The 18,650-nt window shown below is 31.9% G+C and overlaps 1 protein-coding gene and 1 long non-coding RNA gene across 2 annotated transcripts; both read right to left on the bottom strand.

The window, feature by feature from the left end:
* Positions 1-2,502: 2,502 nt before the first annotated feature.
* On the bottom strand, positions 2,503-15,410 carry LOC129000426 (uncharacterized). Its single transcript, XM_054427389.1, has 8 exons — positions 15,381-15,410; positions 13,065-13,115; positions 12,078-12,125; positions 9,583-9,636; positions 5,146-5,217; positions 3,471-3,509; positions 2,967-3,016; positions 2,503-2,521 (listed from the first exon to the last, which is right to left on the bottom strand). The coding sequence occupies exons 1-8, from the start codon at positions 15,408-15,410 to the stop codon at positions 2,503-2,505; spliced, it is 363 nt and encodes a 120-aa protein (XP_054283364.1).
* Positions 15,411-16,804: 1,394 nt separating this feature from the next.
* Positions 16,805-18,152, bottom strand: LOC129001425 (uncharacterized). Its single transcript, XR_008491455.1, has 3 exons — positions 18,102-18,152; positions 17,232-17,282; positions 16,805-16,839 (listed from the first exon to the last, which is right to left on the bottom strand). It is a non-coding gene; the product is annotated as an uncharacterized LOC129001425 (long non-coding RNA).
* Between the last annotated feature and the right edge of the window lie 498 nt (positions 18,153-18,650).

The following is an 18,650-nucleotide window of genomic DNA, read 5'->3' as shown; positions in this document are numbered from 1 at the left end:
GAATCAGTTAAATTTAGAAATGAATACTGTTCTTATGTGTACCTAAAAATAAGGGAACAAAACTATAGGGTTGTGCCCAAAGCGTAAGAGCTATTACGATAGTAGCTGTCTTTATACATGGCTTATTACATGTGGGACCAGCTGTTGTTTCATAATTATTGTATTTAACTTTATTTCATAATATGTGATGTGGATTGGAAAGAGACCTCTTGTCGGGTATGAGTTTTATATATATATATATATATATATATATATATATATGAATTCTTTATTAAATTCCAAATCACTTGGTGCAAGTCCCATACATCTACGATTTATTTAAGAAACGATTTTGGTATCAAAAGAAAGCTTGTAATGTCCTCTTTGGAGGCAATGCCAATTTTTGTCTTAACTCACGGTAGCTTTAATTTAAATAATTCTTTTATCGAAGCATGTTAATCTTGGTTTGTTGGCTACTCATCACATAAATAAAATTATACACAATTTACTAAAATATGTGGAGGTTTATTTCGAGTTTACATCAAAACTCATCTTCAGCCTTTGGTAACAACATATCAAGTAAATAAACTATGATTTATAATGTTTGTTTTTAAATTAACATATGTTTGAATTATTTTAAAATTAAGTTAGTAGGAAAAATGTTGTTATATATGTATATATTATGTAGATGTCACAGTTAATTTATTATTGTTTTTCCAATTTTAATTTTGTTCTCAACCTCTTCTCGAATCAAAGGTACAAACATGGGGCTGATTGTAGCACTAGGTTGGGATATTCTTCTTTTATCAACCGCATGCAAGCAGCTTCTTTAAGATTTCTTAGTTTCCAGTCTGCTTCCTGGTAGATCATAGTCGATTCAGTCCAATGTATTCTATGTTCTTCAGAGAAGACATGTTCTTTAAGAAATCTTAAAGAAGCTGCTTGCATGGCGGTTGATAAAAGAAGAATACCCCAACCTAGTGCTACAATCAGCCCCATGTTTATACCTTTTGATTCGAGAAGAGGTTGAGAACAAAATTAAAATTGGAAAACAATAACAAATTAACTGTGACATCTACATAATATATACATATATAACAACATTTTTTCCTACTAACTTAATTTTAAAACAATTCAAACATATGTTAATTTATAATATAAACAAACGTTATAAATCATAGTTTATTTACTTATGTTGTTACCAGAGGCTGAAGATGAGTTTTGATGTAAAATCGAAATATACCTCCACATTTTTTAGTAAATTGTGTATAATTTTATTTATGTGATGAGTAGAAAACAAACCAAGATTAACATTGATAATGCCATCACGAAAAAAAAAATACCAGAATGAATTATTGAAGCATGTTGTATAAATCACATTTCAGAAAAGGGACCTCTTGTCGGTCCTATGTTATTTCTCCATAGCATAAGAATGGTACCTCTTGTCGGGACTGCAAAATTTGTGAGATATTTTGTTCTCCGTAAACTGAACTATGTTCCAGTTCTCTAAAAGACCGTGCAGAGAAAAGGTTTGGCATCACATATGTTTGTATACGGAAAATAAGTATCAGAAACTGGCTCTCATATTTTCATACCCTCAGCCATGAAACCACAAAGACTACAAATTCAGGACATAAACTAACATTTTCTTATTACATTTCCTTTATATATCCGTACCAATTGTTACATTAATAATTAAAACTTCATTCAGCTCTTTTGCGATTGTTTTCTTATTCAAAGTACAATAAATTCCAAACTGTCATTTTTTACAGAAACGTGGGTGGTGTCATTTTGTTTGTATTTAGAATGCCTAAAAAACTATCAAATTTGTGAGAACCGTACGGGGGAAATTCATGATTTGGTGATATTTCATGACTTTTATTGGGACAAACTTAAGAATAAATACAATGAACATTACTAATGTTAAGATAAGATTATTAACTAAATAATAATTTCAAAACCATTTTCAATTTTTCGCATTGATATATGAATAATAAAATATATTTCCAATTTGAAAAGTTAACTACACAGATAAGGTAATGAAATTAACAATTCTTAATAACAACTTATTTATTTTAATAATATGACTATAAAGAACAATCTTGTTTAGTGTGTATGTAAGAGTTAAGAAAATATATTTTCTATCAATTGATTCCGAATAAAACAACAAAAGCATCTATTTAAGTTCAAATATAATCTAAACTCTTATTTACTATCACTAAGTACAGAATTATGCACTTTTTCTTATAATAATATCACATTATCTTCATTGGCACAGTTAGATGATTATTTTGTAGGAATCTGTAACAATGTTAAAATAAATTTCAATTGAAACATTCTTCTTATTATGGAATATAAATATATCATACTATATAAAAAAGTTACTTACAATGTATAAAGATGAACCAAACATTCCAAAAACTAATTAATTGGGACTACAAACTAGTAGCTTGTTTTTTTTACTCAAATTTGTATACTTACTTGAACAACTTATTGTTTTGGTGCTATTTTAAACAGTGACTATCAAGAAGTATAATTGGGGCTGTAACACAATGTCTGTCATGAAACAAACTCAAAACTAAATTACTTTCCTGTTGCTTAAGATTTTTGGTAAGGAATGCCCTTGGACTCAATTCCTACCTTAGCAGGGTTTTACAATTATAAATAGTACATTTATAAATTTGTTTACAAAGATTGAGCAATTTATACTGATAAATAATGATAGGGCATAGACAAATATCATTAAGACTTCACAAAAAACTAAAATTAAATATTCAATTATTAAGAAGGAAATGCATATGGAAAAATCAAAACCATTTCATGTCAAGTAACTTTACAAGCATCCATATAAAATTTCAACAACAATAAAAACTCTGGTTAAAATTAAATTTTAGCAAAAATTTTATTTTGTACGCATATTAATTACACATTAACAGTATAACCTAAGATTAAGAAAAAGTCTAAATGTAAAACTATGACTCACTGACCTGGGTGGAATGGAAAATATGAAGTCTTCTTTAACTTCATGAAATTTCTTCTGGAAACAAAGCTTAACAAACAGCGAAACTCAAACCTAGAACTATATTATTTATAATGTAAATAGTAGAGTCATTTTTTAAACTCTTCAGGCGATTCTCCATCCAATAGATAAAGCCATAATCTTTAAAAATATGTCATATATGTGATCTTTAGATAGAAAATATACAAAAATTTGTTTATACTAAAATGATTTATTATGAAACAGGTCAGTGAATCATAATTCATGAATCTTAACATAAATTTTTCACAATATGCTGATTCTGTTTGCTGTCAAATAGTGCATTCCAAGATATTACTATACAGTTAAAATGCCTATAAATAAATTTTAGTCTTGAAGATTAGTTCATAAATATTTGAATGCTATGTAGTATGTTTGTAAAAATTATGATAATTCCATAAGTGAATTTAAAGATTTTTTGCAAAGCACAATTAAAAAAAAAATATTTACATACCTTATTTCTAGCAATGTCTCTGAGATTATTTTTTTCTGTCTGTAAATAAACAAAATAGATAAATATTAATTAATTGATAGTTACACTGATATTCTATTACAATGTTACACAATTTTTTCCCATATTGTATTACAAACCCTTAAAAAATTCACTAAATAAAAACATGTATTTTGTAAACCAATCTACTGTTGATTTTTGGCGCCAGTATTGTAGTACCAACTAGCTGTGTGCCCGTTCTACGCACAGGGATCTTATTGTAGTCAGTTGAAACCTTCTTATTAAGAACAGAAGTTGGTTTGCATATTTCATTTACGGTTACACTATTACACTATATTATTGCACTTTCGATTAATTAAATCCGTTATGTAAGAAAAACGTTTTTAATCTCACTTGGTTGGGATTTGCATTCAAAACGTGATTGAAAAAGGTTGCGGTATTTGTAAACAACATTTGTAAACATATCAGTGACAGCTAGGAAAAATAATCTTGATCCGAACAGCTGTTCGTTATTTCATAGATGATTATGCAATAAAAATTGGACGAAAACTTGACATAAATTGCACAAAACTACATTTTTGAACGTTCGTAATATTATTTACAAATTTATATTTAAATTTATTAATTTATTTTAATACTTAGTGAGGCCATATTTTAATGGCTAAAGACAATCTCGCCAATCCAGTGAATACATTAAGATTACTAGGTACCGTACTCTCATTTTCCAGGAGAAGATAGCGTAAAATGCCATCTTGAGTGTTACAGACAGAGGGAAAGACAGATAGACAGACAGACAGACAGAAATTGAGATAAGACTCGTTTCTGCTTATTTAATGTATAAGACATAAAAATAACCTAAAAATATATAATTCTGAGCAATGTACAGACAAAACTCTAATTTTATTTATATTGATAAACAATTATTGTTAAATATGTGTGTTATATGTTTTATGATATTGGCTAAAGTTTGAATCCCTAACCAAAATTAAAGATGTACAGGATAACAGAGCCGGTCTTTGGTGGTGTGGAGCCCAGTGAAATCATCCCTTACAATATTTTTGAACAAGGAGAAAACTAACAAAATGGTTTTTCAACAGCACAGAACAAAGAAAAACCTACCATAAGTATAACCAACCATTAATAATATAGAAATAAATAGTATAAATGTCACAAAATTTTTTGGGATAGAAGTTGATAATAATTTGAGTTGGGATGGTCATGTTCAAAAAGTAATTAGCAAAATTTCTACAGGACTACACATTTTAATAATAGGATGTCATTTTTATAAATAACTTCTTGAGCAGCATTGTACGTGTTATTAAATCTATGGAAAATAAATAAAAGAAACATCTTATAACACTTAAAACATATATTTACGCTTGTACTAACAAGACGGTAAATATAAAAAAATTTCTAAAAACTCCTAAAATTCCTAAAATTATCAGACTTTTAATTTTAACAACTTTTATTATTTTGCAACAAGCCCAAGGTCACCCAACTGGGTATACGCACGTGCATAAGGTCAGCTCTGCGTAATTAACTATTATCTGTGTTTTTTAAAAGGGCCATCTACATCCCATTTCTATGTGTAACTTAAAAGGATCCAATAAACTGATAATAATTGACCTGTTTATACATTTTCAAACAACCCAACACTTTGCTGAAGTTGTATTCTTACCTCTTTGATGTCTCTTTTCACTCTAGCAATGAGGGACATGCGATCTTTGTCTGGGGCCCCATCCAAGCTCTTCTGCAAGGAAAACAAAATATGTATATATAAAAAAATAATTAATTAGAAAACTGTATCAAGACTCAAGACTATGACTTTTGTTTGCATTTTAGGTAGATGCATCTACAGAAAAACGTGGGCTCCAATCCAAGAGGTCATGGTATTATCACAAAGCTTTTCCATTGGTTATATGACTTCTGTCCCATGAACCCTTGTGGGTTGTATATTTGTATGATTATGTAATAACTAGCTATGTGTGCCCGTTCTACGGACGGGGATCTTGTAGTCAGTTTAAACCTTCTTATATTCAGAACAGCAGTTGGTTTGCCCACCAGTTGGTATTAAGTGTGCATTTTTCTAGATACCTATGCTGGCAAAACTATTATAGGAATAAATATAAACCTTCGCAAATACAATATCTGACCGTTTCAAGCCAAAACAAATGCTTTGCAAAAAAAAGCAGCTTTATAGATATATGAGGCATAGCCCTAAAGCAGGCCTATAATTGAAAGCTACTTTGCACACTGGTTAAAGGAAGTTATAATATTACCACAACCTCACCATCGCACACTTTAATCCGGTTAAAATTTGTATTAACAAAGGTGCTCTTGTCTTTTCTACGAAACACTGAGAAATAAGGACATTAATGCGTCACGAACAGACACACACAAATATACAGAATTGAATTAGGGCATTTGCTACGCTTTAACCAAAGCAAAGTACGTATAAAATTAGTATTTAAAATCTTTGTTAGTGTCGACAGATTTTATCATATCGTATGTACTTAACGTGCAGTGATAATGCTGTCTGTAATAACAATTTATATTTTTGCTTAATCCGAAGATAACCCGAAATGGTGTTGAAATGATATGGCATACTATATGAAATGAAGTATTAACGACGATTTAAATTGGTAATTTACACGAATTAGAACAGAAAGCGGTATGGGTCATAAACATGAACAAATGACGTAACTGGCCCGATGCTATTATTACTAATAGCATCGACTTATGGTTTAGAGTTTTTCATTTGAGCAATCAATGCTAAATAATGTTCACTTATGGGCCAGTAACATAATTTGTTTATGATTATGATCCATACCGGTCTGTTCTAGTATTCGTGGGTAATTTACAATTCACAGGCCACGAACTATTGATACGTAAACAACGTAAAGTGTAAACAATTCATGGTGGTTTGCTTAAAAGATTTTTTACTCAAATGTGTTAACATTTTTATAAGACATCAATTAAATTTAGTATGACTATAAGTAATAAGGTGCAACACCAACGATAACAAGTTGTATAATTTATAAATAAAAAACTTTTTTAAAACCAAACGTTTTTAAACGCACTAAAGAGTAGAAAATAATTTATAAATATTTAGAGAGTATAAATACTTGTAAGATTTAAAACGAAAAACGTGGGGTGCATGCGATAGATAATTTACAATTACCTTCTCCTATTGAAATAACGTGTATTATTATCAATTATGCACCCCATGTTTTTCGTTTTAAATCTTACAAGTATTTATACTCTCCAAATATTCATAAATTATTTTCTACTTTTTAGCGCGTTTAAAAACGTTTAGTTTTAAACAAGTTTTGTTTTTTATTTATAAAAGTTATATTTATATTATATATAAATATTATAATATAAATATAATATATTATATTTATAAAAATATTCATTTTGTACTTTTTAGTTTTTAATGTGTGTGGATGTTAAATCTATTTCAAGCATCTTTATCAGATTGAGACAGAGGCATGTGGGAATTCTAAGGTTTATTTGAGTTTCTTTTCATATAATTATGTATTAAGATTGAATGTATAGCCTGCCTACTAACTATAAATATATCAATCTATTTAATTTATTGTTTACTATATAGAATACTAAATAAATAACAATTGAAATTATTAACAAACACCTTTATATCTGCAATCAGATTGTTTATCTTTATTTTGAAATGTTTGTTTGTATAAAGAATCTAGTGGGAGCATAACCTGTACCTCTTAACCTCTGCTCTTCGAACTGTCAAATTTAAGTATTTACAGCTGACTTAAATTAATTGATATATTTACATTCTTTCAAAATGTAAACATGGACAATTTGGAAGCCCATGGGATGTATCCCAAGGGAAATATAAATTAAATGATATATTTTGCATTGTCATCCATTTGTGAGCTATGTTTCAAATTTCAAGTCTCTAGCTCATTTGGAACTTTGTTTAAAACTGATATCAAAATTTGTAGGAAAGCGAGCTAATAAAAACAAGCCCATGGGGCGTAGTCCAAGGGAAATCTAAAAATTAAATGACAAAATATTGCATTGTCATCCTTTTGTGAGCTATATTTTAAGTTTCAAGTTTCAAGTCTCTAGCTCATCGGGAAGTATCAAAATTTACAAGAAAGCAAATTAATAAAAATAAGCCCATGGGGCGTAGCCCAAGGGAAATATAAAAATTAAATGATATAATATTGTATTGTCATCCGTTTATGAGCTATGTTTCAAGTTTCAAGTATCTAGCTCATCGGGAAGTTAGTATAAAATTGATTGCAAAATTTGTACCGGACAAGAAAGCGAGCTAATAAAAACGTTTTAAAATAGTGATGTGTTGGTCATGAAAATGATTCTCGCAACCACCGGTTCTAAGGAAAAGTAGCAGTACCAAAAACAAAAACCAACGTTTACAATTAGTTAAGAACTATAGTACTTCCAACCAATAAAAAGCGTTAATCAAGTCACAAGGTTATTAATCTCCTGTGGTTTTTTTATTTTCTCACAAAATGTTATCAGAAATCAAAGTTATTTCCGATTAATTGCATATAAACAACTTTTAATGTAAACATATCGGTGAAAGTTTGAAGAAACAACCTTTATTCACATCCGGACAACGGTTCTTTATTTAATAGATAATAGATGACCTATTCTATAAAAAAAATTATTAGTACAGTTAACCTTTGATAGTTCGACACTCAATAGTTCGACACTCCTTGTAGTTCGACACGGGCTGAGCTATTTTGTCAAGTGATATTTATTTATGGTTACTATTGTGATGTGAGCTGTCTTGAACATTAATTTGTCATTTAACTTATTGTTGACTTGACACTTAACTAATGAACAGTGAAATTGTTAAGCTTTTTGTATTTAATAAATTAGGGTGATTTCTATATAAGACTTGTGTTTTAACTTTCCTGTGTATTAAACTCCATTTACTCCCTATAGTTCGACATTTCGATAGTTCGACATCCCTTAAGTCCACAAAGTGTCAAACTATCGAGGTTCCACTGTATATCTATTATCTAACAAGAGATGGGCTATGGCCTATTGGCGGTATGGTCCAGCGATTCCAGAACATAGCGGTGAGTAGAAACCGAAAGTGACACTTTGGAAAAGCAAGTTTAATAGCATCCGTAAACCTCTGTTACGAACACAACAACATTGAAAAGATCTTCCGAGATCGCAGCAACATCCATCATCACCCACTGCAGTTGTGATTATTTACTTAACAATTTACAAAACTGTCATTGAAGCGCCGTCAATGAGTGGAAACCTTGTTTATAAGCCATTGGTGACGATGATTAAAAAATGTAAGTTTCCCAGTCCTTATACAACACTGATTTACGGTATTTTTCTCAGTTATCAAAACTCAAGTAAAATTTGATTCACACAGAATCTCCAGTTCCCGACCTGGATGATGCCTAGTTATTTAATTTAATTTACAGTTACACACATTACTTCCCTCACATTCATTCATCAATTGTGAAAACTTTCTTCAGGAAAGGTCCATACTTTATACTTAAGACTAGTAAATTGATAAGTTTGGTTAAACAGTTGTAAATAATAAACATGATAACTCTATAACTATCACCCAGTGATGCGCAACATATTTTTTCTCGTGAAGTGGTATAAAAGGTAGGAAAACACTGATTTAGAGTAACTCTCCTTGTGTCACAACTCTCAAGTCTCCACTAGAAAATTGTACAGCTTTGAACATTATTACGTGCGTGTACTTTTAATGAGGATTTCATTGATTGATATGATTAAATAGTTGCACTATAGCTGCATTTGGCATTTGGTTGGATAAATTAAGCCGTCTTTGGAAGTTTCACCTAAATACTGTTATTGAATTCATTCTAAAACTAACCGAATTATTAAGATCACACCCAAAATTTGGAACTGTAGTTGTTCAGAGTGAGTTTGTCTGAAAACGATTTTGAAATATATTATGAAATAGAATAGAATGCAAACATGTCAAAACATGATTTTATGAAATTGCGATTTACGTTACATTTTAGTTAGGCCATTTTTTATTTGGTTCTACAGTATCTCAGTTTTTGTAACCACATTTTAAAGTGTCTTATTATAACAGACACATTATTTTACATACTTGTATATATTGTTTTCTATTTCTTCTTGCGATCTTGGCTGCACTGGCAAAGAGCTGAAAAATAATAAGAACTGAAATACACAATTTAGATAAACACAACCTAAGTGATTGTAAAAGTAATTTTTGAAATGTCTATAAAATGTAACCCCATCACTCAGACTAACACTTGTAAACCTCTCATCACATTGTAAAATCTGAAGCTTCTTTTTTTTAAACTGGTTTGTGTTGGTGTCACTGAGCGCTAGTGTCAACAAATGTTTGGGTTAATTTTTGTGCTTTACTTTTTGATAATAACATCAGAGGACAAGCTATAATTTATAATTACAGTCTTATCTGGACACCTTTTAACCGGACATCGGTTTAACCGGACTACACTCGGCGGAAATGACATCTCTTTAACCAGACAATGTTTATCAGCACATTGGTTTAACCGGACTAGATCGGCAGGAAGTGGGCAGTACTGAAACGACTGTTCTCGTGGGAAATATTTGAGACCAGTGAACTCGTGTCTAAATACAATGCTCTCCTAAATTTAAGTAGAATATCACAGTAACCATTCCGTTTTAACGAGTTTTTTGGGACGTCGGTTTAACTGGAAAACCCGTTATTCGGACTAGCCTCGGTCCCGAGGAGTCCGGATAAGAGGGAGTCTACTGTATTTTGTTGAACTAGTTTTGAAATAACGAGAAACAAATTGTAAACCAAAACACACCTCTAGAGGCACTGGACGGAACTAACATTGAAATAATCTTCAGCTGATCCATAAGGTTGACAAATCTATTACGAGAGTATGTTTAGTCTATGATTCTACTTTGATTCCATCACTTTAGTTATAGCGTCTCAGGTTCCTGGTCAGAAACCGATGAGAACCTCTTCTTCAAAGGAGTGGGGGGCGTGACGTCACTCTCTTCTCTTTAGGGAACACAATTACCGCAACGATACGAAGTTCAGCCATTGGTGTTCATGGCGCAGTGGATACCATGGTTCGGGCCAGATCGAGTCCCACCGGTGACATAACCTTTTTGTCAATGTGATTACTACTTCTACACTGTACATCTTTTTTTAGAATTTGAGGCATTTATAATTTTATTTTATGATCAATATTTTTTTTTATTAGTAAACCTTTATTCGATTTTTATCTACAGTAGACTCCCTTTTATCCGGACACCTTTTAACCGGATTATACTCGGCGGAAATTACATCTCTTTAACCGGACAATTGTTATCAGCACATAAGTTTAACCGGACTCGATCGGTAGGAAGTGGGCGGTACTGAAACGATTGTTCTCATGGGAAAGATTTGAGACCAGTGATCACGTGTCTAAATACAATGCTCTCATCAATTTAAGTCATGCATTTAAACGGTCCATTTTAACAAGTTTTTGGGGACATCAGTTAAACCGGTAAAACCTTTATCCGGACTGGCCTTGGTCCCAAGGAGTCCGGATAAGAGGGAATCTACTGTAATATATGTTTTCTATTATCAGAAAGTTTGGTTGGTTAGGTTAGGTTATGGGGTGGGGGTTTTATAATTGAAAATTATAAAGTTGATTTTATAATTTTTCTTAAATCAACAAGAGGGGCTCTCCCACAATCCCCCACTCCTTCGCAGAAGAGGTTCTCATCGGTTTCTGGCCAGGACCCTGAGACGCTAGTTCACTTAGTAACCAGTAAAAAATCAAATTTTCATCAATACAATCCCTTAAGTAAATTCTCTTACCATTCCAGCACTGCAGATAAGCTCTTTTAGCGAATTTCCCTATAGGTAAGTAGCTATTACCGTAGGTGGCATGGTAAGACCTGGAGCCGGGAGGGATATACTTTTTCATTTTGATGTCCCTAGAGGCTAAAAACACTATTCGTTGAAATTTTTATATACGGTATGTATATATATTTATTTATACATACATCCGTGACCACGATAACCTGAGTAATTTTTCTCCAATTTTGATAAAATTTGGTTTGAAGATGTAAGGTGGGTTAAAGTTAAATGAGTTTGCGAACCAGCATGATCAGACCATGGGAACAGGGTTTTACAGGGGGGAAAAAATGGGTTTTCTCATTTTTTACCCTCAAATTACAAAATTTCCCAATTTATCTCTAGACCATTTAAGAATCTTAAAAAAACAAATAATTTAGTATACCAAAGTGTTTTTGTACGGTTATTAGTTACGGAGAAAATAAAAAAAAATGCAAATTTTAAATTCAAATGATATTCTTATGGAAAATATTGTAAAATGTTGTAGTTTGCTTGATCAAACTTGGCTAATTTATTTATTTTATAGTAAGCTACTAAAATTTTACTAAAAACCATACTTTATTAGCCTCCCTGAAGCAGCAAACCTAGGTAATTGTTGAACCTAGTTATTTAAATAGATTTAATTTGAAATCAATTCAGGCAAATGGGAATTCGCTTAGTATGCAGGTTTGCTTTGACGGGGGTATTTGAATTATTATGACAGTACAGTTACCTCATACTAATGGCATTACACTTACATTTTTATACCTTGATAAAACAGCTTTTTTTTCTCCTTCAGTGTATCCCTGCAAAAAATAAAGTTAAATTTCAAATGAAAATAATGTTAGTGGTAAGTGCCACTGAGTCAACATGTATGACTAAAAGGTTTGTGGCAGGCAGATAAAACTGACTATAAAATCTGTAAAAAATGTTAAATTAGAATTACAGAACCTATTGCGCAGAGGGTACCAACGTGCTATTTCAAAACTAATTTAAGCCCCTTTATTTAGATGTTAAAGAATAAAATAATATACATAGTGTAAAAGAATAGGTGCAAAATTGTGAATATGAAATTAATATATTATATTAATTTTGAAATTGAAACAACTGTTACTGGTACTCTTGATATCCCTAATAATTCACTTAAGTAATCTACTAAATAAATAAGATTAATCAGTTTTTCAGTTTCATAGCAAAGGTTTTCAGTTTTCATTATGTCATAAGCAATGTAATTGCCATTCAACAATACAAAATATTGTTATCTTCAATCTATAAACTGAACTAACTGACACAATAAAATTTTGGTTTTGTTTTTCAACTGCACTTGTAACAAAACGTCTTGAATTAAATTAGAACTGGTTTATGGTCGGGCGGATGCTTTAAAGGAAATCCAAACCACCCTCAACCGTCAAACGGTCGAAATGCCAACACCCTTGGTCTAAGATAAGAAAGGGAGGAAGAAAGACCTCCTGTCGTGACTCAACGCATGTCCCGTCTAGTTGTCCAATCCACCTGACCGCGATACTAGTGACCACGCTTGTTTAAATATAGACTATAACGTTAGTGATAAAAAAGAAAACTTAAGAAGGGTCCTAAGGATGCCACTCAAGCTGTTGAAATACACACGGTGACATAAACATCTTTCCTAATCAAAACACTGGCAACAAAAACAAAGGTACCTAATCTAATATAATTTTAGTTCTTTGAAAAATCTTAATATTCTCAATTGAGGGCGGTACAAGTACCTTTTGACTGTTGATGAACACAGGGTTGATTTCCCCTTTCTCCAATGGAACCTGAGAACAGAAAATTAAACTTAATAAGAAATCATTTTCTAATAAAAAATTCAGGCCTACATGGAGCCAAATTCCTAGGATTTCAGACCCCATGGGGCTTAAATGTAGTGCAGGAATTTTTGGAAAAACAATTCCTGATAGATTACAGTTTTTGAAATTTCTTTTTCCCTTCTTTGTGTGTAAAACATTGGTTAATGGCTGGTACTTGTTAGTAGCAAGACTAGCAAGCTCCAAACATTGTTTTATGGAAGATAGTTTTTAAGTTTATTTTAACAATTGACATTTTTGCTACCATCTTAGCTTTCCCATAATGCATTACACTTACTCAAACGTGGGTACAGTTTTCATTCAAACAGTAACTGTTTGTATAAAAATTGTACTCTTATATTTTTTTTTTATCTGTAACTGTTTTGTTGTAAAACATTATGCTAAATGTGATTTTATCAAGGTTAGCCAAGGTCTTAACCAAGGTTAAGTTGATACAATTATATACAATCATATTAGCTCTGTTAAAACCCATACAATAATACTCGTAAAAACATCTATAAAAATAATTTTAAATTTTAGTGGGTGCACCACATCTATATATTGATTACGTAAGCAGATTCTTTGCGTCAATATTGTGGGCGACTGGGATGTCGTAGAGTGACGGTAGAGGGCTCAAATTAAAGGTTTCAATCCCATGACGGCGGGAAAAATAGTGAAATTCCCTAAATTTTAACACAAAATTAGATATATAGTGTAAAATGTTCTCCATAAGAACAGCATTAGAAGCCATTACTGCTGATTTTTGTTTACTTCAACACAGCTGATCGTGATTTACCATGAAACCAGTAAGCAATATTACATTTGGATCATTTATTTGCCAGTCAATTCTGGAGTTTACTGTATACTATATAAAACCAGGGATAACGTTACCTATAATAATTAAGACTTTTTAGATAAGTCTTAGAATGTTGAAATCAATTATTTTACTGTGCAATTGGCAAACTTGTGTATCTTATCTTACTAATATTATAAATAATGTGAAAGTGTGTGTGTTTGTTTGTTTGAAGTTCAATTACGCATTAACGACTGGACGGATTGGGCTGAAATTTGGCATGTTGATAGCTCACATTTCCGATTAACATATAGGCATATTCTTTTCTCAAAAATCCTTTCGAGCTCCACCCCAATGGCTCTGCAGTCCCCATGTTAACCTTATGAGCCTTATGAACCTTATGTTAGCCTTATGACCTTATGTTGTATATTTAAAGGGAACTAAAGAATTTAGTCAGCTGTTTCAACTAAAAAAGGTGGTTCTATGATATACAAAAGCATTAAAAAATTATAAGATTTACCAACAGGGTGCAGCACTATTGTTTTTTATTTTGCGTTTATGAAAACAGCTAATTTGAACCAAGCAGCAACAAAAACTTGGATACGCAGTGAGAACTGTCAAAGTAGGATTGTTTACAGTTATGTTTGTTTTTAATTTCATGAATAATTTGTGATGTTTTGCAAACTTTTAATAAGTTATTTTTCTCTATTGTTTAGATGAAGTGGTAGAAGATTATGGCTATGGTAGATGTGTAATACTGTGGTATACCGTAAATTTTACCGTATAAGCAAATTTTATCGAACTTTGTCCTCTCCCATTGCAAATGCAAAGCTGGAGTATAACTGCAATAAGCGTTTTATACTTATATGCCGACCCCGTACGAAGGACGGGTACTCTGCTTGTTTTTAAATAAATTAGTTAAGCATATGATAAGTAGTAGAATCATAGGAGATGGCTCAAATCAAAGAAATTTAACTTAGAATGGCTGAAAAAATAATGAAGTTTTTTCTTCAAATTTGAAGGTTGTTGTTGTTTAAAAAAAAAGTTTAACATGAAACTAGGATTGCTTTCAGATCAGTGAAAGCCAGTTGAGCAGAGCAATCATGTTTCACGGTTTTTAAAGTAATAAATGAAAAAAAATATAGATGATATAAATAATACAAAATACACATGTTCCCACACTCTGCACTGCTAACCTATACTACTTCTTTCACCACTTCTTATGTCGTGGACCTGTTTCCCTCCCTTCCCATAGCATTTTAGGATTGCCGATACGGATACATTAATCTAACTGCCACAAAGAGTTTCCACACTCAGCACCTTTAGCCTTTACTACTTCCTTCACCACTATTTACGTCGTGGACCTGTTTCCCTCCCTTCCTAGAGCATTTTAAGATTGCAGATACGTTAATCTAACTGCCACAGACGGTTCCCACATACGGTACCGCACTGCTGGCCTGTCTTACTTCCTTCATCACTTCCTAAGTCATGTACCTGTTTCCCTTCTTTCCCATAGGATTTTAGTATTTTAGATACGTCAATCTAACTGCCCCAAAGCGTTCCCACACTCCACACTGCTAGCCTTAACTATTTCCTTCACCACCTCCTACGCCATGGACCTTTTTCCCTTCCTTCCCATAGCTATTTAATAGTTTAGATACATTAATCTAAATTCACTTAAAGCGTCCCACACTCTGCACTGCTAGCCTTTATTACTTGCTTCACCACTTCCTACGTCGTGGACCTGGTTTCCTTCCTTCCCAATAGCATTTTAGTATTTTAGATACATTAATCTAAATTCCCTTAAAGCGTCCCACACTCTGCAATGCTAGCCTTTACTACTTGCTTCACCACTATTTTGTAAGAAATGGAATACCTCAATGGTTACTCTTAGAAACCAACCTGGGAATAAAGATGAAATAGGTTTGTACAGGGAATATATTTGTTAATTAAGTAAGTACCATGACAAGTTCCAATGGGTGAAAAAAACAATATTGTTTGGAGGATATTTTAACCAGGTAGCAAAAAAGGTTAAAAAAATATAGCCTAGCATGCACGGTGGCAAAAGGATCATCCATATCAGTAAAACCTAGAAGTAATTTCCGTTTCTTAAAACTAACCAAAAATATGCATGTCGAAGATGCTGATGAAAAGTAATTTCGTGATTGGTTTCGATAACTGGGTAATGGAACACTAACCAGTCGCTAAATAGTTAGGAATCAGTCGTTAATTTAGCCCTTTTTTGATAGAATATGTCAAATCAATCGCATCTTTAGGAGGAATACCACCCCATAATCTTACACCAGGGTAATAGTAGTTTTTTTTTATGTTGAACAGAAACAAATCTAGCGATAAATTTATCCAATGGGATGCCTTTACTATACACTAATTTTATTAAACCTTTACAAAAGGAGCATAAACTTAGAAATAATAACTGGGTCGGAGTCGTCGGAGTGCTAATTTAGCGGTTTTGACCGATAACTAAGCTTATCTTAACCCACCTTTATTTGCCTTTTCATATGTGACGAAGACGATTCCTGATATTTCAATCAGAGAAGCCTTTTTATCATCATTAACCAAAAGACCAAACAATATTTATTCACAAACAGTTTGCTAGCCGAGTTAAACCTCTGGATTGGTTCAAATTATTTATTGAAAATAACAGCAACAAAATCAAACAATAACAACAAACAACAAACTGTTTCACACAAAAGATATGTTGTACTCGGATATCTATCCTGACACATAGATAATTTGATTCTGAGTTTGTTTAAATATTACAATAATTTGTTATACATTTGAGCCATTTAGGGACTTATGTTCCTACAAGCCACAAGTATAATTTAATTTCCAAAGACAAAAAATACTTACCTTGTGAATCTGATTGTTGTTAGCTCCAAAGACCTGAAAAAAACTTTGAATTAAATTAATTGAAATTTTTTATGAAAATCTAGTATTTCTGTAAAACAATGTCAAGCCCTCTACCAAATTTTACTTCTTTTTAAAGGCTAAGAGAATTATTAAATATTTTGTTTGACACTTTTTTTTGTAAAAAAAAATAATGTTCGTTTCTTGAAATTGTTGAGCAACCACTTCTTCAGCAACGGTACTGGATATGGTGTCCAGATGATTAACACCACAACTATGGTAAAAAAAAACATTTAAGAAAAAAGGCTGCTTTTGGCTTAAACCAGACAATTAATTTTCTTGACTAGATAGAGAATTTGACGATCCATTATCATACACTACTAATTATTCAACACTGTAACGAAACATAGCCTACTATTTAAACTTACATTAGTCAACTGAAGAAGATGTGGATTTAATGCTTCTGAATCTTTTCCCATCTGTAAAGGAAAGAATTATTTCAATAAAAACTGACTATGTAAATAAAGATATATTGACTAATACATGACTTTTTATGATTATTACTGTAATTCGCCGTAAACATCTGTAACAATAAAAAGTATTAAAATATTGTGCTACTACATTACCTAACAGCTCAACTAAATATGCGTGTCAAACTACATATTTGGATGGTAAAATTATCCATCAGCTTCGCTTCAATGTCTTGGATATCACCGATTTTTCAACTTTATGACTTTCTAAACACTGACACACCAAGGTAAGGATGAATGAGACAGTTTGTTACTAACCAAGACTAAGACAGAGAACAACAAAGAGAGTTTGATATGTTTTGCACTGCCAAGTACAAATACAAAATAAGCTAGTAACAAATAATACTTATGAATAAATATGATTGAAATCTAAATTTGAAATTGAGGGAAACTATTAATGGATACTAAGTTGGTGTTCATTCTGTTGGAGGAAATTGCAAACAAGTTGTCCATATCAGCACAATTAATTGCAAACTAAGTCAATGTAAACGTAAACTGACATTAATATTTACTGAAATAAAATTGTTAAATCTGAGGAAAGAGGTAAGAATTGCTTGGGCATATTAGAGTAGTGAATTTGATTTTAGTGGCCAAGTAAACAGCGTATTTTTGTTATCTATTGTTGTCAAGTCACAGTGTTTCTCACATTGTTTTAGGTACATTGACTCTTAAATTTACTACTTGCACACCCCTAAAATTAATCCTTTGATCAAATTTAATGAGGATTTTTCAGGAAGTAGCTTACTGAAAACTTTAATCATTACTCACATTTTGATGCTGTGACAAGAGAGGATCCAGGTTTTCTTTCTGCCTCTCTACCTTTAGAACAGTGATAACATTATTGTGTATTGTTATTGCATTTAGTATGTATGGAATAGATTTTAGTGTCAACAGAACATTGAATGAATATAGTGCTTTGGTTTAATGGTATTAATATTGGCTAAACCTGTAGTCATTTTCATTAATTATAACCACATTGATAAATTACAGCTAGGACCGAGGTAAAAAAAATAAATTAACTTTAAACATTCTAAGCAAAAAAATTCAAATACTACAATATGCTTTACATGAAAACGTTATGCCTCTCAGGGAATTAATTATTCTGAACAGAAAAAATGTTAAGTTTGTTATCCTCGTAGGCACTTGAATCTTTAAGAGCACATCTCTGGCTTTGAGTTTAATATCACAAGACCTATTGGTAGGAGGGTCATCCACGAAGTAACTGTCGCCTGGGCTGTGTGGTGCGCTAAGTAGGAATTATGGAGTTAGCACCAGTCTCACATCGGCAAGCGCAGCTGTTCAGTACGCTTCTAGCTG

Source organism: Macrosteles quadrilineatus, unplaced genomic scaffold (assembly GCF_028750875.1).
Source record: "Macrosteles quadrilineatus isolate MER2022 unplaced genomic scaffold, UCM_ALF_1.0 Scaffold_8__2_contigs__length_117827958, whole genome shotgun sequence".
Classification (NCBI taxonomy): Eukaryota; Metazoa; Arthropoda; class Insecta; order Hemiptera; family Cicadellidae; genus Macrosteles; species Macrosteles quadrilineatus.
The sequence above is the reverse complement of the archived record's forward strand: the minus strand, read 5'-3'. Positions and strand labels throughout refer to the sequence as shown.